This window comes from Hydra vulgaris, chromosome 04 (genome assembly GCF_038396675.1).
Source record: "Hydra vulgaris chromosome 04, alternate assembly HydraT2T_AEP".
NCBI lineage: Eukaryota > Metazoa > Cnidaria > Hydrozoa > Anthoathecata > Hydridae > Hydra > Hydra vulgaris.
In genome coordinates this window covers 16,310,614-16,334,789 of record NC_088923.1, presented here as the reverse complement: position 1 = coordinate 16,334,789, position 24,176 = coordinate 16,310,614, and the positions used below count along the sequence as shown (strand labels likewise).

The following is a 24,176-nucleotide window of genomic DNA, read 5'->3' as shown; positions in this document are numbered from 1 at the left end:
AGTCGAAAATCAAATGCCGACCGACACGAGCCGTGCCACCATGCTGCATTGGATCGGGAAGCTTGCAGACGATATCATCTCTGATAAACTCGTATAATTGCTCACTGACAGAGATGAATATGTATGATTTTAAATTTTCTCTTTTCAAATATTTGAGCATTTGCACATTTTCTTCTTCACAGATTTGTCCAACATAATGAATCGTTTTCTTTTTTGTATTAAATTTAACGAGAACAAAATCCTCCACATTCAGTGCATCAAATTCAAAGTTCAGGTCTGATGATTCAACTATCTGTTGAGAAGATATCACGTCAAGATCATTTTCACTGTCATCACTTTCAAGCGGTGGTAGGCCATCAATATTATCAGAATCATCGGAAAGTTCCATTGGCTCATCGTCTTCAACGGTTGCACTTGTAGCATTTTTTTTCTTGATACGTTTTATCTTTCGAAGTCTCAACTCTTCCTCAAACTCATCATCTGATTCTTCAAACTGAAGTTTTGTAGGAGCACTTTTTGTTTTAGGTTTTGTTGTGGTCTTTTTTAAATTTTTCTGAACAGTTGAAACTTTTTTTTTGGTCGGTTTTTTTGTTTTGTTATTTTCTTTTGCAAACAAATCTCATTTCGAACAGGAGTGTCTGTCAAAATTCTTGTTTTTTGTTGCCTACTTTTAAATTGTTTTTTTCTGGCTGGAGCCTTTGGAAAGGGTCTCAGAACTTCAGGTGTTATGACATTCCGGATTGCTGTTACGGCAACAGATAATCCTGCTTCGGCAACAGATGGTCCTGCTAATTCAGAAGAGTCTCGCTCATCCAAGCTAGCCATTTCCTGCTGATCTTCATCGGGGTTCGATACAATAGTTTCTGCAATATCTGCAATGATTTCTGGATGTTCAACAGTAGGAGGAGTAGGTTCTGGACGATCGGTCACTGATGCTGCCAGAAATTCGTCATCTGTGAACATGTCCGGGTTAAATGGTTCGATTCCGGCAACTTTAAATCCTGACTCAATGTTTGATTTTGTAAAAGCTTTACCATATGCTTCACACACAATCGGAACAATATCATAAATAGTCATCGGTCTCCAACTGCTGACTAGCCAATTGCCACATGCCGCATTGTAATACCTCTTCAGAGGCCCATACACAGATCTATCCAACGGTTGCAGCTTGTGACTACAGTGTGGTGGAAAACTAAGCATAGTTATTCCGTATTCTCTCGCCAAATCGAGGGCTGCCACAGATATATGACTCTCGTGGTTGTCTAACACAAGAAGAACTTTGGACTAATTTGAACAGTGCGAATGTTTGATGAAATGTTTTAACCATTCGACAAAGATCTCTGATGTCATCTAACCAGATGGATTAGCAAATCCTACGCATCCAGATGGGCCATCTTTGATCATAAAATACCGAAACTTCACCATCGGAAAAACAAACAGTGGTGGTATCGAATTGCCGATTGCATTTACAGCACAGCAAGCTGTCATGAGAGCTCCTCTTTCTGCCAATGTTATACTACCTACTTGTTTGACACCTTTACTAGCAATAACTTTGACAGATTTTTGTATGGTTGTTAGTCCCGTTTTGTCTACATTGTAAATGCTTTCTGGACCAAACTGATGACGTTCCCGCACTTCCCGGAGATTCGGTAAAAATTCAACAATAGTAGTTCTGTTGAATGCTATCGCTCTTGCAAAGCTGGTGGCTTCTGGTGCTCGTAGAGATAATTCTGGTTTTCTTTTCATAAAGCTCTGTAACCAATCGATGCCTGCCGTTTTGTTCTTGATCCATGAATCCGGACAAACTTTATTATTAGCAACAGCCATTTCATATGCTAATTAGCGAGTTGTTTTTGTTGAAAGGCCATAGTTCATCTTCGACGCTTGAAGCAAATAATTTGATAACGAATCTTCCTCTTCTTCTGTAAAGACCTGTCGTGTATTAAATCTCATATTTAAATGTAATATCCGGATTAAGCCGTTGCTTTTTAACATATCTTTTCAATGTCATACGATCGACATCAAACTCTCGAGCAACTTGGTTGTTAGGCCTGTTTTTCAATAAAACTTCATTTACAGCGACTCTCATTGTTTCTGGAGGTATCATTCCTCTATCTGTCTTTCGAATTCTACTTCTTACCATTTTCAGTCAATACCAAATCTAAAATATTGAAAACAAATTCAAAAACATTTTTAGGATTAGATGCAATATGATACAAATTAATGTCTATCAAAAACTCAACAAATTTAAATCGAGTATTATTACTATATCTTTATAGAATAATTTTACCTTTTTATCTAAATATTATTAATTTTATTTATTTAGCAAATAAAAATATTAGTTCTTTGTGCAATGAATGCATTTCAATAGTTATTTTAATGTAATTAAATACACAAAAACCAGATCAAATTAAACATGTATTATTATAATTTTAGTATGGGGCACCTTGATCCTCAGATCAATAAACCCCATGTTAGAGAGATCAAGGAGCCCCTATAGGTATACATCATGTAACAATGCTTGTATCTCGCCGATAAATAACATGCAACGCTAAAATCATACCATAAAACATAGGTCAATAAAACACATAGGGACTCCAGTTGATATTTTACAACTATTTAACATAGTAACAAAAACATATAAATAATTCTCATGTTCATCAAATTTACCTTTTATCGCGAAAATTAAACTTTTATTTCTAAAAATTTGTAAAATTATTTTTTTTTGCAAAACAACAACGAAAATAAATAGCCGGAAGTCTATGCGGATAGCAACTTATGACGTCACGCAGATATAATTATAAATAGATGATGTAGCGCAAAAAGGTCAAGCTGCCCCACAGATCAAGGAGCCCCCAAGTGCCCTATATATATTTTACAACTAATAATCTGGGTTTAAATGGCATTTTTCATTTTGTATAAGTTATAAGATTAACTGATGTAGTGATACCAGGAGTATGTGAAGTGGAGTAGAATTATTCGTTTTCTAAAACAATAAGCAGGCGGCCTCTAGTCAGTTGAACAGACTGTGTGTATGGCATGGCTGACTTTGTGTTGTATACAGTGAATATTTAATAATAAGAATATGATATAAGAAATAGAAATTATAGAAGAAAATGAAAATAAATTAAAAAAGAGAAACTAAGAACGGTTTTTGCTGATGCTGGCTGAATGATAATCATATGTAAATTGTAGTAAAGCATAGCGTGCATCAGGTTTTTATTGATGGTTCCAAGAGGAGAATCGACTTTTAAATTATAGATGTATGTTGAATCATTTGCTAAAACAAGGTCAAGACCTTTTTTTTCCAAAAGCTGGTTCTAAGACGTACTGAGTAAGTAGAGGCTTGAGCAGTCTTGAACAGTTTCAGGAAATGCGCTTGCCTGCAGATTTGTACCAATATAGTACCCATCTGAACTGTTGCACACGATTTCAAAGTAGTTAAAGCCTCCAAGGATGAAAATTTTTGTAAATTTTTTTTGTTCGATTAGAATGGATTCTAATCAAACAAAAAAATTGTTGATAATTTTGTTCATAGCTATATCGGAGTTTGGTGGCCTGAGATGCAACCTATTAGATTACGCTGTGAACCAATATTTATTTAAACCCATTATTGAACTTATTTAAATAAGTTATCGACTAACAAAGATGGTTTTGTAAGTATTTCATTTTTAAAATTATAGTTTGTGAGTTTGGTTTGTTTGTTTTTTTTAGGTGTCCCAAGAAGTCCTAACAGTCTTGTCCCATAGCACCGCGGAAGTATATCTAACCAGGAAGTTCACACCTCCTTCCTTACCGTGACGCGAAAATTTGTCCAGAGCTCGTTTCGAACCTGGATCTCCTGCTTATGAAGCAAGCCCTCTCACCACTGCGCCATGACCGCACAAGAGAGTGCTTGCCCATCCAATGTTAACCTATAAAAGCAACATTCGAAGCGGAAATTCAGTGGACCTATTTAGACATTTTGAGTTGTTTTACTCATCGGTTACTTAGAGCCTATATAGGACTACTGCATATCCACTATAAAAATATTTTCTCCGTATAAAGAGGTTAATAAATAACAAACAAATATTTTTTGTGATTTAACAACAAGTGAGAATCTAGATTTAATTAACATTTCTTTTGAATAAGAAAGTTTAGCACAAAAGATAACATTTCTTTTGCATAAGAGAGTTGGATGAGACGTTTATTTAGAAAGATTTCAATCGAACTTCATATAAACAGAATTCATAAAAAAAAAAGTTTACAATAAAATAAAAGTTTCTTATACTTCTTAGTTACTTCTTTTGTTTTAAAACTAAATTTTCAAATTTTACGTAGAAATAAAGCATGCGTAAGTATAGTTAAATTAAGGCTTTGCGTAGTTTGTGAAAGTTTGGTTTTAAATATTACCCAAAAATTACTTGATTTATTTTGTAAAAATTATTTGTAAATTAACCGATTTAAAACAATGATTAACCTCTGACAAATATTTTTAAACTTTTCGAAGTTTATTTTCTTGTTTAATTCTTAAATTTGAATATGGTTAATTCTTAAATTTGAGCCTGAAAAGGTGGTCTATGGCTCCCATTTACGAATTAAGATTATTCTCAATATATCATAAGGAAAAGTTATTTTTAATAACTATGATTTTAGTGTTTCGGCATTACAACAAAGTGTAAAAATCTTCTGGATTGGATTATCATGCATGTCACTATCCATCTACTCCATAGTGAATACCTGTTATATATAAACGTCAATAAATCCTCCATCGAAAATAAAACAAGTAAAACCGAAAAAGATTTTATATAAAAGGAATTTAAAAAAGTTATTTCTCTTTTTAAAATGAAAGAGATTTAAAAAAGTTATTTCCCATTTTGCTTATTGATGGCAGCACATGTCTGGGCACATACGTAGGTTGTACACTTATTACAATCTAATGGATCAGGTTTTGCTTCTCTGGCTACCCTGTGTCTTAGTAATGCTGCTTCATTGACCCGTCCTAAAGCAACAGGTTGTCCAGTTCCATGTTTAACAAAAACGAAAGCCAATGCCAAAATAACGAGAAAGGTTGTGTATCTCATGTTAAAAGATGAAACCTAAACAAAACGTTAAAAAAGTATAAGTACATCCACAAAAATAAAATCTACATTTTTAAGAAAAAGGTTATTTAAGACTGCTAAAAAGGTTGCTATGAAACCATGCTCAAAATTGTTGAGCAAAGTTTTATGGCAAGTCGTAAATGTAAATGATTTTAGACATAAATCGTATTTAAATTTTTTTTCCTAAATTTTTTTATCTGAAAAAGGACCTAAGACTAAGAGCAAAGTTTTTAGACTGTCAAAGCCCAAGAATTACAATTTGGAAGAGTATCCAAATTTTCTAGGTATGTTGCTAAACAATAGTAGAAACTAACATTGATTTTTGACTTTGCTCAAAGCGTAAAATTCTGAGCACACTCAAAAATCTTTGCACCGTCTCTATATTACGTTTTGTTCAAAAACTTATATTTTCATTATATTACTAAAATTTAATAACATTATATAAGTTTTGAATAAATATAATATGCTTTTGAAAAAAATATTGCATATAATAGATTGTCATAAAAACAATATATTATAAACATGTATATATACATAGCAAAAGTATGGAATGGCAAATACCTGGGAACAAAAAAAAGGCCTAAAACCTTTGCCCCTTTATAAAAATTATCTATCTTAATTTTAAGATTTAAAATTTCGTAAAAAAATATTAAAAGTTACAGAAGATGAAACTGTGCAAAGTTTACACCTCCCCCCCTCAATTTTAGGAGAGTGTGAGTGGGGGAGTCATTCCATATATATATCTATCAATCTATATATATATATATATATATATATATATATATATATATATATAAATATATATATATATATATATATATATATATATATATATATATATATATATATATATATATATATATATATATATATATATATATATATATGTATAGATAGATTGATAGATATATATATATATATCTATCAATCTATCTATACATATATATATATATATATATATATATATATATATATATATATATATATATATATATATATATATATATATATATATATATGTATGTATGTATATTTAAATAATTACATATATGAATAAGTATATATATATATATGCATAAATATATAAATATACATATAAATACGTAAATATATATATATATAAATACATATATATATATATATGTACATATGTACATATATATATACATATATATATATATATATATATATATATATATATATATATATATATATATATATAAAATACAAAATTGACAAAAAGAAAAAGTGAAAGTAAAAAAAAACATTATTTGTTCATACTTTTTTATTGATTTAGAAAAATGTTACAGTATCTAGATTTCGTTGTTTCTTGATAGTTATATATACACCCGATATTTATTGATTTCTTCGACACACTAAAGTAAAACGATAAACTTGTTTTCTTTTATTATTTTTTTTTATCATGGGGATCGTCCACAAATTCCTTAACCCAAAATAGATTTTAAAAACATAATTAGGAGGTATTAGGCTCTTTTACGCGGCGATTTTCATTAAACTTAATGTGCAACTTTATTTTTTATTCAAATTAAGACTCTGCGAGGAATAACTTTTTATCTTTTTTGTTTTGTTTATTGTGAAAGCTTGCCTTAGTTAATATATGAACTATCTCAAACCTTTGTTTTCATGTTGTTGTTTTTTAAACCATTATGACAATCAATTATAATTGAGACAGACTAAAAATTTTTTTCAGTGTTTCCGGAAAAACCAGTTTGATTTTTGTAATTGAAATGCTGGACTGTCACACAAAGCTGTGATAAGAATCAGTTTTTTAAAGGTGACCACGTAGTTGCGATATTTAGAATTTTATTACGTAGTTGTGATACTTAACTTTTATCATTTTAAGTGATCGGTATTTACAAACGCTTTTTGAAATCGCATTTTAAAAATAAAAGATGTTGTCCACGAGTAAATACCATCGAAAATTATTTAGATATTTTATTTTTCAGCGTAACAAACACTCATAATAATCAGAAAATTACGGCGATAATAAGGGGTCCGTGCGAAAAAACAGAGCTTAAGATATGGTTGTACATAAGTTGTATACAAAAGTTATCAATATTGGGATATTGATAACTTTTGTGGTAGGTTCTTTTTAGTGTACCTATCTTCAAGTTAGCCTTGGTAACAACGTGTACGACTTGATCCCGCCAACTTGAATTGGTCGTTGACAATGATGCCGAGGCTGCGCTTAGAGGTGGTCTTGCTAAGGCTGTGGTTGTTGTCAAGGCTGTCCGTCACGGTGAAGATTATGCGAGAACTCTGTAGGTTGTCAATAAAAGTGGTGTTAAAGTGGTTGCCAATTTTTGCACTCTTTTTTAAATCTTTGCACTTTTTTGTTAAAACTCATGCTCCAGGTATGGGCCCATTCAACGAGACGGTCAATGTTATTGTGGTGTTTCATATTCGGAGATGTTCTTTATAACCGCTATTAATTTCGCATTTTTGGCTAACAGCTCACAAACGTGACGAGTAAGACCTGGTATGTTGTTAATAAAGATTACAATGAGGAGAGGCCGCAGTATAAAATCTTGTGGAACTCCACTGAGGACCGCCAACCAATCAGAGGAGTACTCATCTTGTACAATTCTTTGAATGCGGTCAATTAAGAAGACTTCTACCCATCCTCAGGTACTTGTGTTAAAGCCTTTTACGCGTAATTTGACAATTAAAAGCCTGTGGTTAACTTTGTCGAAAGCTTTAGTCATGTTGAAGCAGTTGATCATGCTTTTAAAGTCGGTATATTTATAATTCAAATGTTTACGGTTTTTGTTGAGGCTGGCTGAATGATTTTAATGATGAATACTATCTAGACTTAGTATCTTATTTTGCAGTTTGTACATGGTTATTTAATAGTAATTATATCATAATTAGCAAGAGATGTAAAAAATTGCTTCATTAGGAGATTTACTTTAGCGTTACTAAACATCAAACAATGATGTTCAAGAATAATATAGTTTATCAATTTTTCAGATGAGATCTGCAACTTACTTAATGTGTGTAATTAGTTCAAGTATTTAGAAACCAAATTAATAGGTATTTGCTCAAGTTTCCGTGCAAATAAGTTTTAGTTTATTTTAATGAGGCTAATACATTTTTACAGAGGTAACAAATGTTATTTTTAATGCAAAATAATGTTGATAAATATTAGGCATTTTATTTTAAAAACTTTTGCATAGGAATGTTTTGATGTTTTGAAAATTGAAAACTAATACGTAAAAATTCTTTTTCTTTTTAGTGATTTGGAGGTGAGCTACCTTACATTGTACTTTTAGATATGATTTTAATAGTTAAACCTCTGTAAGATATTTATCTTTTAAATCATAAACTCTGCTTAGGTAGAAAAACCTACAAATTAAATGAGACAGATTTAAGAAATCAATAAAATTTTAAGGTAATACTTATTTTTCTTCAAAAATGTTTCTGAATTAACATGCCATTAAGTCTTCATCATTAAAAGTTATTGAAATCTTAAAAAAATGGATGCAATTTTCTCTATTGTAACTAAAAGTTATTGAAACATTAGACTAGATTGTTATAATTCAATTAGTTTTATTATGTTGCTAACTGAATATTGAGTCATATTTCGTAAAAAAAAGGATAACTACATTTTGTTTTTTTTTTAAGTTAGATAGTATTATTAAATTTATTTTAAGTTAGATAGTACTAATAAATCTAGTTATTGTTAGAATAGTATTGTAATACTGTGCTAGGATAATCATTATAGTTAGAAATAATGATCAGATGAAGAACATTAACATAAAATAGAAGCCATTTTATATGGTTCTAACTGCTTTTTAAAGCTTCTGTTTTAATAAAGCATAATTCAGTTTAATAGAAAAATCATAGTTTCATAATACTATTTTGTTTTCGAGATAAGAATCTTGCTAATTGAGAAGTAACTAGTTTATCATTTTAAAATATATAAATGATATTTAATGATTATATGAACAATATTTAGTAAAACAAAAAAAAAACTACAAATAAAACATAACATTTATCAAATTTCTTTGAAAACAACGTTGAAGACAGCACAACATTTTTCACCTATTGGACCTATTGGACCGCATGATAACTACTTATAAAACAAATAATCCTGCTTTCACCAAAATTTCACCTATTGGACTGAGGCCTAGCATAGCCTTTTATAAAGATAACCATATTATGATAATTAACTATTATGATAGTTAATTATCATAATATGATAATTATGATAAATAACTATTATTATGTTTATTATTATTATTATTGTTATTATTATTATTATTATTATTATTATTATTATTATTATTATTATTATTATTATTATTATTATTATTAGTATGTATTTCGCCGATAAGAAAAGTTTACAAGTTTAGGCAATACAAATATATAAATACATGGCTGGGGCAAGAAGAAGACAAGTTCTGTCTTATCACCAAGCCCCTTTAAATAAAAATATCAATAATAAAAATACAAAACAAAGTAACTCGTTAAAAGAAACGTTAAACAAAACGTTGCGTTAAAATAAAATAACGATAAATAAAAACTAAAAAACATTTTAAGCTATATTACAGTGTAATATATCCAAAAGTATACGAAGATTTTTTAATTAATTACTTTAATCAAATTATTTTTTTCCTAACTGGTTTTAGACTTATCAACCTTTTGAATTTAAATCATAAAATAACAGATAATACACGAACAACAAACAAACAAACAAACAAACAAAAAAAAACATTTTTTAAAAACATTTTTAGTATCATAATGTGTCTTTTATATATGTAAAGTTTATTATATCAGATAAAAAACAACGTCATAATGTACAAATTGAACTGTATATAGAATATATATTTAAACCATATTTATAAAGAAATAGACAAACGTGATTACTCCTAATCAAAGGCTTCAGAAAAATTTTAATTCGCTGTCATTTATTAAAAGCTTTTGCTTAAGTTTGTTTTTAAATTGTTTAATAGAAGAAATAGTTTTTAACTCATTATTTAATAGCATGTTCCATAGTTTAGGACCTCTGTTAGCAATTGAGAACCTAGTAACAGAGTAATAGGTTTTAGGTTGAACATAATTGTTTTCTGAAAATCGTGTTGGGTATAGATGATATATTTTTTCCAAAAAAGAGTTAAATAAAATAGGTGCTATTTTTTTATTAACTTTGAACATAAAAATAAGAATTTGATAAAGATTTAGTTGAAATACGTTTAGAATATTAAATTTAATGAATAGAGGTTTAGTGTGTGAGAAACGATCTACATTTCCAATAATTCTTAAAGCATGCTTTTGTTTAATTAATAGTTTATTTATTTTAGTTACGTTAGTGCTACACAAGGCAACGTTTGCATAACTTAGGTAGCTATGAATAAATGAAAAATAAATGTATTTTAAACAGGTTTGATTTAATAACTGCTTAGCTTTGTAAAGTAGACCAATATTTTTCGAAATTTTATTTTGAATTATATTTATGTGCTCCTTCCAACTCACATTTTCATCAATAACAACACCAAGAAGTAACAATGAACGCTCTCTTATTATACAAAAGTTATTTACAACTAAAATTGGAAGATTTAATGGGATGAGTCTTTTTTCATGAAGACGATGGAAGAAAGTATACTTTGTTTTTTTTATATTTATGGATAATTTATTTGCTATAAACCATTCACTTAGTTTTGCAAGCTCTTTGTTTACTGTTTCAAATAAAGAATTAATATCCTTATCAGAATAAAATAAGTTGGTGTCGTCTGCAAATAGGATTGAATTTAAGATACTTGAAAATTTATTTAAGTCATTTATGTAAATGAGGAATAAAAGGGGCCCAAAAATTGATCCTTGTGGGACGCCGCAGGAAATCGTCGCTAAATCCGTTTTACTATCATTAAACGAGATGTACTGTTTCCTGTTTGCTAGATAACTTTTAAACCATGCTAAGTTAAAACTTATGATACCATAATTTTTAAGTTTGTGCAGGTTGTAATTAAAAATGTTTTCACTGATTGGGGCGATGATTTAAGATTATTAAAAAAAATTCGTAACTTTATAGTAGTGGAAAACTATTAATTAAAAAAAAAATTGAAAAAAAAATAATACTTTAAAAAAATTACTTTATTTTTAGTATTATGAAAACATTTTGGCAACGGGATCGATTTTGAAATCATTTTCTTTAATGAAAAACCAACTATAATATCTCATTCGAAGAGCAAAATTGTTAATAACACAATATAAAAGAAAATAAAAGAATTTGAGATTTAAGTAATTGAATTATAGTAATATCTAATGTTATCTTGGCTTTTAATATTTGGATTGAAAGCAATAGTTCATTTTAATCGTTTGATTAATAAAAACACCTATAAAAATTTTTAACAAAAGACACTGCCGGAAAAGTAAGTCTATCAACACAAAACATTACAACAAAGCACATCACAACAACTACGCATAGTAAATAGCAATAGCAAATAGCATGACATATTTGTATAATCACATTACAACACACTAAGTTAATACTATATACATGTATTTTCTGTATAACTATAAAGGGTTAGACAACAGAATCTAGATAGACAACAGCAACACCTCTGTCCTTCTATCCACCTGCTGTTACACCTCTTCTAAGTACAACGCTTGGCTTGCAAAGGTGGCAACCATTTACACCATCTACATCATTTTTTTAAAAAAAGTCGAACTTTAGCTATAAAAAATAGTCAGCTAGTATTAGTCGAGCTATATGTACACTGTCAGTTGCTTGACTAGTTTAAAAGCCTAGCTCTACACGCAATGTATGTTACAATACTTGCTTAACAAGTTTCACGACCTAGCTTTACACGATTGGCTACCGATTATACCACTAATATCTTTAAAAAATCAGTTATAACAGCTGGCAAAGTAACAAAAAATGTTTTTTTTTTAATTTTGAATAAAAATGTGGTGTTTAATTGTAAAACAATATTCATTTATAAATTAGGTATTTTTGTAAAAAAAACATTTTTGTATATCATTTACACAAGTCAGAAATTTAAGGTTTAAGTTTACTATCCGAGTACCCCAAAAATGTTAACAAATATAGTAAGAGGGGCATCTGGACACTTTATTTTCATATTTAGAAAAATCTGGGAGGTATCACATTTTTAGAAAATTGACATAGAAAATCTGCTAAAAAGTCATTATTTTCGTACTTAAAAAAACTAAATATACTGACAGAAAGTTGAAGTTTATTTAAAAAAATGTTCATATACCAACTTTTCAAGGTCTTTAATTTAATATTTATACATAAACATTATTAGAATACACAAAGTTGGTCAAAAAAACATTTTTTATTAAATATATTTCTTTTTGACTACGCATTTTTATTTTATTATAGATACCTAATATATAGAATCTATGGCTCCTCTGCTCTCTAAGGAGAAGAGAGAATACCATTTTAAAAGAAATCATGTACTTTTTCAAAAGATCATTTGCTGTTGCTGCCTTGAAAAGAACAACAAATGCGTTCCAATTAATAAAAATTTGGATGGTCAGGTTCAAGTTTTCTGTAAGCCTGAGTTTTCACTTAAAGTATTTGCCTACCCTACAGGATTATGCCCAGGTTGCAAGAAAAGCTTGTATCTCTGTAAGGCTGGTAAAACTATTGCAGACACAGTTTCTTTAAAATGGAAAAATTCTGATTTATCTAGCTTGCAAACCTCTAGAGATTGCTCAGTATTATGCAGTATATGCAGTCAAGGAAGAAATAGATTATTAAATAAAAGTATGAAAAAGGGAACTAGCTCAACACTGAAACTTTGCCAAATATGTTTATGTGAAGTTGCTAAAGGTAAACCCCACAAATATTCCCCTTTAAAGAGTAGCACAAATCTTTCTGAGAGTATTTCTAAAATTTCTAAAAAAGTAAAAGAACAAGTAGCTTTTCCCTTCTTAAAGAAATTTATTCTGATCAAGGGCAAAGTCTAGGAGCTCAAGCCATTCTCAGAACAGGTAAAATATTGTTAAATAAAAATAGCTGTTATGTACGTTCTTAAAATAACAGTTTATATTATATTAAGGAGGTAAAAGTATTCATATTACACTCGGTACTCGGGAAAGTGACCAGAGAAAGATTCCTTTTAATGAAGTAGAAGTTTTGGTAAATACCTTAGGACTTAGTCAATTGAAGTCAAATGAAATGTTAAAAACTTTGAGTTTTTAACATTTCATTTGACTTCAATTCCAAGAAGCGGTGTAAAGTTTGAGTCAAACATGGAGAAAGCCCTGGGTAATAGAAGTAAACTACTTTCCAACTTTTATGTTACTGAATAATTAGACTTTCAAGAAAAAGAAAATGATAATGACTATGCTACAGTGAAGAGACACTTAGTATATATTGAAGATATTACAGCATTTCTGGATTTTGTAATGAAATATCGACGGCAGGTTCCACAAAACACATTTGTAAAGGTTGGAATAGATTCAGGTATTTATATTTAATTTATTTAATTTATATTACTTATGATATTTTAATTATCGTCTTTTTAAAAACTTGTTTTAGAACATATTATTTGTACATATTTATATACAAATATGTATGTGTGTAAGTATTTATATATATATTATAGGTGGAGGATCACTGAAAGTTATAGTAAATCTGTTTGATACAACCAAGGACAGGACAGAAGATAGCAGCTCCTTAGGATCATACTCAGGAGCAAATACGTCACTTGTTTTAGCTTATTGTGAAAGGGTAAGTGAGAATCATTCTAACATGACAATGATTATGGAAAGATTAAAGTTGCATGAATGCAAGTACTCATTGGCTTCTGACATGAAGTTAATCAACATATTGCTAGGAATTTCGGTGTGTTTGTTTTAAATAATTTTAAGATAATAAGACATATCATGGTAAAAACGATATTAGGAAAAGGTTTTTTTTACCCTACAATATATTTATAAATTGAATTATAATATAAAATTTTAGGCTCATGGAGGAAAGTATGCTTGTGCATGGTGTAAAGGTTCTTCAGAAATATTTGCTGGAGAGTTAAGAACATTTCAATCTTTGAATAATTACTATGAACTGTATTCATCTGCAGGATCTCCGGTGAAAAGAATGAAAGAATATAAGGTATAAATGAATAAATATATTGTAAATATTTTAGAAATTTATCATCCATTACCATTTTATCATTTTAAATAGGATAAAAAAAAATTATTTCCATATATTTAGAATGTCATTAATTCTTGTCTGCTTAAGATAGAAGACAAATCCCTAAGTATAATAAGAGAGATTCCATTACCAGAACTTCACCTTCTGATGGGATTTGTTAACCATGTGGCAGCATTTATAATGCAACTTTGGCCTGGATTTATAGATTGGGTTAAGAGCATTGGATGCCTTTGAAAAGGCTACCATGGAGGAACATTTGAAGGAAACACGTGTAGAGAGATACTTAAAAGTTGCGACAAACTTGAGTTGAAAATGCCTGTAAAACTGTATCCTCTCTTAGAAACAATGAGAAAATTTAATAAGGTTGTTCATGGTGTCTTTGGCTATAAACTTGACCCAAACTATTCAATTTTAATTGAAAGTTTTACACAAAGCTATAAGGATGCGCAAGACTATTGCAGAGAGGTAATTGCTGTTTTCTTTACCCTTTGTATTTAAAACCAAGTTATTGATAAACATATTTATAGTAAGCTTTTTTAGTTTTTAGGTAAACAGCTCACGGTTATTTGGAAAGTACATGCTGTAACAGCACATCTGGAAACATTTGTTGATTTGAGTGGCCTTTCCCTTGGGCAGTTTAATGAGCAGACATCTGAATCTTGCCATTCCAAGATGAAAAGTGTAATAAACAGGTTTGGAGTCTCGCAGTACAGCAACAAACATAAGGAAAGAAGCAAAAGAATTGCTGAAGTGTTCAGTTCAAATAATTTATAAGTTATTGAACATCAATTGTACATGAAAACATAAACATTATTGAAATCTTTAGTTAAAAAAATTTGTATATTTATTTAAAAAGACATTATAAATATATTAGTACAAACAGTTTTTGAAATATTTTATTTATTATTTATTATATTATTATTATTTATATATATTAGGTTATTAGACATACAATACTAATATTTTACTATATTACAATACTAATAAATTATTTATATACTATCAATATGTTCTACTTTACTAAGCATACTATGTTCCTAATATTTAATATGTTCTAATACTATGTTCCTAATATTAATAATAATTATTTATATACTATCAATATGTTCTACTTTACTAAGCATACTATGTTCCTAATATTTAATATGTTCTAATACTATGTTCCTAATATTAATAATAATTATTTATATACTATCAATATGTTCTACTTTACTAAGCATACTATGTTCCTCATATAATTCAAGCATATCTAAACCTTTTTCACCTTGTTGATGTGTAAATACAAAATTTAAGAGCATGAAAACTTGGAATATAAAGTTATTTTATGTTAACTTTACTGTTCCGTCAATATATTTAGTTTTTTTAAGTACGAAAATAATGTCAATTTTCTAAAAATGTGATACCTCCCAGATTTTTCTAAATATGAAAATGAAGTGTCTAGATGCCCCACTTACTATATTTGTTAACATTTTTGGGGTACTCGGATAGTAAACTTAAACCTTAAATTTCTGACTTGTGTTCATTAAATCGTTCAAAGGCTATGTTATTATTTAAATCCAATTTTTAGAATTTTATATGAAATTTTCAGAACAATATTAGTTCACTCTTATAAAAAATCGAAGTTTTTCCTAAAATAAACATAGTAAGATGGTTTATGCAGTTCAGCAAAAAAAATAAAAAAATAAACGTTTAAATAAACAAAAAGTACATTCAAAATATTAACTCAAAACATTCAACTTGCGATTGTTCCGCTCAGAGTAATTAGCAGCCCGAAACGTGAAACGAACTCCCCAACTGTCAAAAAAGCTTTTCATTTCTTTAGTCTTAAACGTTGCCTCATTACCGTTAATATTTCAGATGGCACTCCTCGTTAACAAAAGATAAGTCAGACAATTCAAAGTATGACAGTTGTCGCCACAAAGCGTATCTTGAAGGTCCGCAATTGCTTAGACTCAGAATTTTTCAGTCCCATAATACGTAATATGCACGGTTAATCTTTCCCAATTTTCTTTAACATTTAACGTACACTGTACAAGTGCTGGATCTATTGACTAACAAGACTCGCAATTTTTTAATACCATTTTAATTTCGTTTTCAGTTGCATTTGAAAGTACTTCACGAACAAAGCTCGTTGTTCTACTCACTCCAAAATGTCCAGTTTTCTTGTGTATACTCAAGATTGATTCAGACTCCCCAACTACTACTCTAATACAATTTTTTATAAGCTCATTCCCAGTCAACTTATTTAACCATCTGCTGCGAACTCATTTTAAGGCATCAGTTAACTTATCTTCTGATGGGAGAAGATTTTGATGTTAACTTTCAAATTTTATTCCTCAATTAGTGGATGCAGTACGCTTATTATTCTTCGAATTAACATTTCACGCATGGCTTTTGACTTCAACCTTTATTTTCCAGTAACTATTGCAGAGGCCCATAGCTAAAAAACTTGCATCAGTCCACACTTTTCTCTTTTTGCCGTCCCCAGCCCAATACCCACAAGCTGGCTCGCAACTTTTAATCTCTTTTAAACTTTTCGAAGTACACATTTCACGTTTTTATCACAAATTTCATCGCCTTAGCCCTTCTTTAAACTGACAACTCTTCGTTTCAACAGACTGAAAACAACTCTTAACCAACCACACCCAGGTAAATGACCTCCCAACTGTCGGCAAACTGAAAACATTTATCTTCTAGTTATTTTTTTTAACAGGATTTCTTTAACTCAATACCCTCTTGACCACGTTAGTTTGTTACCAGCTTTGCGTAATCATAATCCCAACACATGGACCCCATTATCGTCAATCTGTTACCCTCTTTAAGCTCCAAACTATATTTTTCAAAATGTCTTATGACATAATTGAGACTCACCACGTTCTCATTGATAAATATGTCATCCACGTAGGCGAACGTTCCTTTCTTAACCAACTCGTCTTAATCAATGTTGGCGATCATAACGGATTTCATGATCATCGGCGCTACATTCAAACCAAAACCAAATCGTGTTAAACAATATCTATTGTTGTGAAATATTACCTTATTGTTGTGATATATTACGTTATTGTTGTGTAACATCACCTTAGTGTTATATATTGTTGTGAAATATCACCTTGTTGTGAAATATCACAACCAAGTTTAGTAATTTCCCAAGACCACTGTTTGGAACGACCAAAGGTGTTCCTCAGTTTTCAGCTGTAGATAAGCCTTGCGTTGATCCGTAATTGCTGGTTTGTTTCCCATTCTTCTCCACTCTCTCAATTTATCAATACACACATCAGCATCTCTTGTATACGCCTCAATGAAGTTGTTAGCTTCTCTCCAAACCGAAACAGGCCGGGCTTTATTATCCTTGTTTCTTTAAATCACAGCCATTAAAGGAATTTGTCCTTTGGGCGGCCTCATTACGTTTTTGTTCTACTCAAGAAACTATTTCCGCTTGCTCCAATCCTGAAGTTCGTTTTCGTATTTTATTTCAGTATGTTTTAATACCGCGTACTGGGCGACTTTGTTAATCAGTTTTTTTTTGTTTTTTTTTGTTATTTCACCTCCCCAAGACCCAGAAGGCCACTACAGATGAGGAGGCTACTTAATTTTGGTTATAACCCTCTCTCAACTCTATAAATCCGAAACACGAACAAGGCCGCTGCGCGGAGAAACAAGTTGAGCGCGGTACTACCAGGGACGTGGTGGGGATCGAACTCGGAACCTCTCGCTTATGAAGCAAGCGCTCTACCACTACACCACTACCGCATTTGTTGGCCGGGTACATCTCCGTCCTTCCATTTCCATTTGACTCTCCATTCCTACCATCAAAAGCAGCTTCATGATCTTTCTATTCGATTTCAATTTGTTTTACTTCATGTTTGTTTAATACTGTCAGTTCGCAATAGCTGAACCCAAACTTCGCTGTTCCTGATGAGGAAATGAAAACTCCTCCCAATAATTTAATTGAACTCATACCAAGCATCATATCAACTCCAAAAAGTCGGATATCCACTAAAATAACTTTGTCGCGTATTTTGATATCATTAATCTCACAGTCGCGGGTCCAATACATTGATGAACTTTACCTTCAAAAGTTACCAATTTTGTAGAGTTTAAACTTTTATTCTGATTTTCGGGCAGAAAATTGTGATTCAGAATTGTCTTTGAGCATCCCGTGTCCACCATAGCTGCTACTACCATGCCATTAACTTTTAAACGAACAATACATAACGCACTGTTTCCATTTTCGTTCAGAAGCGAGGTTGTGCAGATTCCTCGCTCCTGCACCCGTTTTTTCCCTGCATCTTCAAGAGTCTTGAAGCCATTTGTCATTTGTCACTACATTTCAAAAATCGAAAGATCTTCTTCTGAGACAAGTTCTTTGCAAATGAACAGTTCTTCTCAATGTGGTATAACCCTTGGCACTTGTAACACACTAAATTTTTTTTGTAACTTGATGTTGAGACATAGCATCAATACCACTACTGTTAACTATCTTCACGTGGTTCAAAGTAGCTCTGACTTTGGGTAACATAATATCAATCGGGTCCTTTGTTGCTCTGAATTGTGTTGATAAAGACTCGGACAATCCCATATCAAATGCCAAACCTACTGTCTCTTCAGACAATTTTGCAAGATGAGCCAATCGTTTCAAATCAGCCAAAAACACATCAACTTTCTCTCCATCGTATAACTTCCGTTTTGTAAAATGCTCATATGCACTGTAAACATTCTCAACTTCCTTTGCATCTTACTCATATGCATTGTAAACATGCTCGACTTCTATCGCATCTTTTTTATCTTCATTTGTTAAAGCGTCATAAACCGAATACGCAGTTTTTCTAAGAAGAATTGGAAAAAGTAGCTCTAGCATTTTGTTCTGCGTTTCATCTATTACTTTGGTTCTTTGCATCCACACCGCAGCATGTGAAGTTCCATCATATGTTTCAAACATATCGAATAGTTTCACACTTGAGTTCATTTCCCGGTTAGCTTGTAGTTTTCTCACAGAAATGACACAATAAGTCAAAATATTTTCTTTTCTTTACTTGAGAATGAGAACCTGTCTCTTATAAATAATAATCACAATTTATACTAAATCATATGCCTCAAATATTACCATTTCAACCCACATAAATATATTTACAATTTTACATTGACCATATAAACCCATTAGGAATTACATAACCGTTCAAACCACGGCGATCTATACTGAAGGCCTTGCCATCGCTCAAACAGCGTATTTCACTGGGGGCCTATTTTAAAATGTACTTAACTATAATCGCCATTTTCGTTATATTGAAATATGGGTAAAAAGTGTTGTATTTATGGCTGTACTACAAATTATTTATCTGCTAAAAAGAAATCGGATAATTTGAAGATCTCAGTATATCGATTTCCTAAAAATGAAGAAGAAAACAAATGTGGATTAAAGTAATTCCAAATGCATATCTAAATGTAACAAATGACACTGTAGTTTGTGAGTTGCATTGGCCGATAAATTTTGAAAAACAACAAGTCAGAGGAAAATATCGTCCTAAATTCCCACCATCTGTTTGGCCAGGCATACCTTCTTGTCAAATTCCCACTCAATCTCCTCCTTTACGTTCAACAAATTGTGCTTCTTCGTGTTCTCGAAATTTCGCTCAAGATGAACTATCAACCTTTTTAGAAAAAGATAGAGTAACTTTTGCTGAAATGAAAAAAATTATTTTAAGTAATGAAAGAGATTTAGGTATTCCATCGGTATGTTTTATGATTAATAACACTATTCATTTCCAATCACAAGCTTATTCAAATGGGGTTCCATGTTTTTTAATCAAGATTAGTGACGACTTGCATTTTGAAACTTATCACTATGGAGTCAAAATTAAAATTTCTACAATTTCTAAAAACAGAGTTTCCAAAATTAATACATGGTCAATATTAGAAGAAGTCGTACGTTATTTAAAGAATTTGATTCTTGGAAGAAAAGAAATTGTAATTCAAGAACATTTAGCTTCTATGGGTTCACAGTGTATTGGTAGTAAAATTTATTCTAAAGAAATTATTATTTGATCTTTTCAGTATTTTGCTACGTCCAGAAGTTAATATAATCAATTGCGAACAGATTACCAATTGCCTTCTGTAAGAACTTTGACAAGAATAACTTCAAAAGTTTCTAAATTAAACGAGAAGCTTTTTTTGACAAATATTTTCCAATCTATTGAAGAAAAACAGAAACTTTGTTTGTTATTGCATGACGAGGTTTATGTTTAAAAAATGTTATTATATCATGGTGTTACATTGTTTGGAAAAGCAATGGACGATTCAACTTCTCTTGCAAAAACTGTATTGGGTTTAATGGTTAATTGCTTATTCGGTGGACCATCGTTCTTTACCAAAATGATACCTATAAGTAATTTAAACTCGCAATTTCTTTTCGAACAAATTAGCATTACTATCCAATCAATAAAGGAATCATTGGGTCAAGTCAAAGCCATAATATGTGATGGAAATAGAATTAATCAGGCATTTTTTAAAGTCTTCGAAAGAACAGTTCCAAATAAACCCTGGTTGACTAATGGTGGTAATTTCTTAATCTTTGATTATGTACATTTGCTTAAAAACATTAGAAATAATTGGCTTACTGAAAAAACTGGTCAACTTATGTTTTATGATAAAGGAGTACATAAAGTCGCACAATGGGATCATCTTAAAAAGCTTTATGAACTTGAATCCAAAAGTTTAGTTAAATTTTCTAACTTAAACGAGGTTTCAATATTTCCAAAGCCAATTGAGAGGCAGTCAGTTTCTACCTGTTTAAGGATATTTTGTGACAAAACTTACCATGCTTTGATTAACCATCCAGGACCGCAGCATATAAAAGAAAGACAAGACACAGCAGATTTTATTAACATTGTTGTATCGTGGTGGAAAGTTCTCAATGTTAAGGGAACAGGTGCAGATATTAGATTTAATGATGAACTTCAAGCAGTAATTAAAGATCCTAATGATAATAGGTTGGACGATATTTTAAATTTTGGAAATATGGCTTTAAAGATGGCTGGAAAGCAAGGTAAAAGAAAGAAACAACTTACTTGTGACACTGCACAATCAATTTACCACACGTGCAATGGTGTTGTTGAATTATGTCGATCATTATTGAATAGCTCACATCAATATGTCATTCTTAGTGAGTTTTCTACTGATCCATTGGAAAAAGAGTTTAGAAAATTACGACAAGGTTCCGGAGACACATCCCAGTCGGCATATCTAGTATTGTAAATACTTGGAGTATTGATCACGTATAACATACCGCCATTGATACCAGAAAAATGCGCATTTAGTTTTAAGTTTCGAATTCGAGTTCAATACCACTTATTTATCAAAAATACGTATTTATAATATTTGATCAAAATTGGATATGATATCGAACCCAATTTTGATCAAATATTAACAAAAAATAAAATACGAAAATTTTTGCTTTTAAAGCGCATGCTTAATCTGAAATTGCGAAAACAAAATTTAAATTAAAAGGGTTTCTTTTGAGAAATTTAGTAAATTATCTCCATTACAGTTACAGTACTTTATTGCACTAAAAGAGTTACTTAAACTTTATCATAAAAATATTTATTACTACTTTTAAATTTGTTAATTTAGTTTAATGAAGTCCTAAATTAATATAATTCAAATATATTTTAAATCCTATCATTTCATACCTTGCTTATTTAATTATGTTGATTATTATTTTATTGTCATTTCTGTAATGCTATTATCTTTTTTTGTTCTGTTTTAGAAAATTTTGAAAAATAAGTTAAAATTTTGAGCCAACACTGACATTTTAATTGTTGCTAAACGTTAAATTTTGTAATTAGGATTGCAGTTCTTTTATCTGTTTTTTATTCTTTATTCAATAAGTATTTGATTTAAATTAAATATGATTATAATTTGATATTTTATTACGAGATATATGTCTTTATATATAAATTAATATGAATCTTTTTAGATTTTTTCATGTTATTTTTAAATTTTTTGTTCACGCAATTCAATTTATATATGTTCATAGTTTGCATATATGTTTACATTATGTTCAAAATTAAAATGTTTTTGATAAATATATGTATGTGGTAATATGTGTTATATAATTGTTTTCTAAATGTATTTTTAAAATAGTGCAAAATGTATCTATTGTGTATATAAATATTATAAGAAGTGTTTATATATGTTATATAAATTTAAATAAATATATTGTGTTTTATAGTTAGTATATATGTTTATATAATGTTGTTTCCATGACATGGAAACAACATAATATAAACATATATACTAACTATAAAACACAATATATTTATTTAAATTTATATAACATATATAAACACTTCTTATAATATTTATGGATCATGTTTTCAAAGTGTCTGACTTGGCAAACGTGTTAAGCAAGATTTTGCATAAAGTTGTTATTTATGTTACTAATGTTGTTAGATTTGGCTTACCTTTATGTTGGTGTCTATTGTTAAAAGTTATAAGTGGTTTTATTATTGAAAGTCACTGCTTTTAATCATTCACTAAAAGCCACTCAAGAAAAATCATTTTGCCATATATATATTTTGTTTATATCTTAATTTGAATTTTTAGAACCATGACGTACCAACATGAATTGTTTTCTAAAAGCTAACATGAAATAACAATATTTAACAACTACTACTCTCTTATCATGACATCTTATCTCTATCTGATATTTTGATTTGCGAATCATATATGATGTTTTTCTTTATATTTACTTATCCATTACATTTTTTCATTTCAGATTTATCATATGATGGATTTATGCGATATAAAAGAACGAATATATGTAAATCTTTATGAATTTTTAAAAACATCTGCTAATAATTAGTCCAGTCAACGTTCAAACTTCAATTTTGCATATGTCATCTTTAAGTAGTTTCTAGGCTTTTCTAAATGTGTTTCTTATTAACATGGTTTTATAAGCAAGGTATGCAAGCAAATTTGAGCTGAAAATTTTTTAGCCTTTAAGGAGAATTGGTGTTACACTTTTTTAAATTTAATTTGTTTAAATATAGTAGTTTTAACAAATGAATGTTTGTTTGTTCTTTGTTTTTTTACTTATTTGTTTTCAGATTCTTAAGAACTTTGCAACGTATTTAAGTAAGTTTTTTTTCTTCTTTTTAGTGCAATTGGAAAGAGCTGAAAGTTATTTTTTAGTGCAATTGAAAAAAACTGAAGTGTTTTTTAGTTACTTCACACGGTATAACTGATCCTGATTTGAGTAAGTTTACTATTTTGTTTTATTTTATATTGGATTTATTTGAGATTTGGTTATGTTATATTAGATATATATTTTATGTATTTAACATGGAAAACTGACTGTAATTTGTTGACACAAAAGTTTATAAACATAAATCTGCCTATATTTCAGTATATTTTATATTTCTCTGTATCTATATAAATATTCTTTCTTAGAAAAAATAACAGACTAGAAAAAATAAATAAATTCCTTTTGAAAGTAGTTGAAAAAAATGAGGATGTTTTTCCATATTTCATTGTGTAAAGTGTAATACCACTTTTTAAAGGTATGTGAATAGATATATAGGGGAACATGGGGCAAGATGACAACTGTTTCGAAAAACGCCTGTATCTTAGTCTGTCCCAAAAATTAAAACTTACCTTTAGCTGGTGATGTAGCAATGTAATAAATCAAGTCAAACAAGGATAAAAAAACTTTTTCTCAATGTCGGAAAAACTTTTTTAATACTTAGCTTTCGTCACAAAAATAATATTTAAAAAGAAACCATTGATAAATCTAGTAAAGTTAATCTACTTCCCTTTCAGCTAAAGTCAACTGTTATATTTAGCTTTGCTTAAGAGATAACTGTAGGTCGTCATCTTGCCCCATTTGTCATTTTACCCCATGTTCCCCTATATATATATATATATATATATATATATATATATATATATATATA

The 24,176-nt window shown here is 29.8% G+C and overlaps 1 protein-coding gene and 2 long non-coding RNA genes across 3 annotated transcripts; 2 read left to right on the top strand and 1 right to left on the bottom strand.

The window, feature by feature from the left end:
* Positions 1-4,766: 4,766 nt before the first annotated feature.
* On the bottom strand, positions 4,767-6,500 carry LOC136079596 (uncharacterized). Its single transcript, XR_010638063.1, has 2 exons — positions 6,363-6,500; positions 4,767-5,078 (listed from the first exon to the last, which is right to left on the bottom strand). It is a non-coding gene; the product is annotated as an uncharacterized LOC136079596 (long non-coding RNA).
* Positions 6,501-13,322: 6,822 nt separating this feature from the next.
* Positions 13,323-14,190, top strand: LOC136079220 (uncharacterized). The gene is made up of 4 exons (XM_065794943.1): positions 13,323-13,338; positions 13,387-13,536; positions 13,679-13,917; positions 14,038-14,190. Exons 1-4 carry the CDS (start codon positions 13,323-13,325, stop codon positions 14,188-14,190), a joined length of 558 nt encoding a protein of 185 aa, XP_065651015.1.
* An 8,425-nt stretch (positions 14,191-22,615) lies between these two features.
* Positions 22,616-23,479, top strand: LOC136079004 (uncharacterized). The gene is made up of 2 exons (XR_010637853.1): positions 22,616-23,044; positions 23,383-23,479. It is a non-coding gene; the product is annotated as an uncharacterized LOC136079004 (long non-coding RNA).
* The last annotated feature ends 697 nt before the right edge of the window (positions 23,480-24,176 follow it).

Bases quoted from the DNA above. Each gene is read 5' to 3' on its own strand.
- LOC136079220 (XM_065794943.1), top strand. The intron at 13,537-13,678 runs GTATTTATATTT...TATATATTATAG, and splicing joins AAAGGTTGGAATAGATTCAG to GTGGAGGATCACTGAAAGTT. The intron at 13,918-14,037 runs GTGTGTTTGTTT...ATAAAATTTTAG, and splicing joins ACATATTGCTAGGAATTTCG to GCTCATGGAGGAAAGTATGC.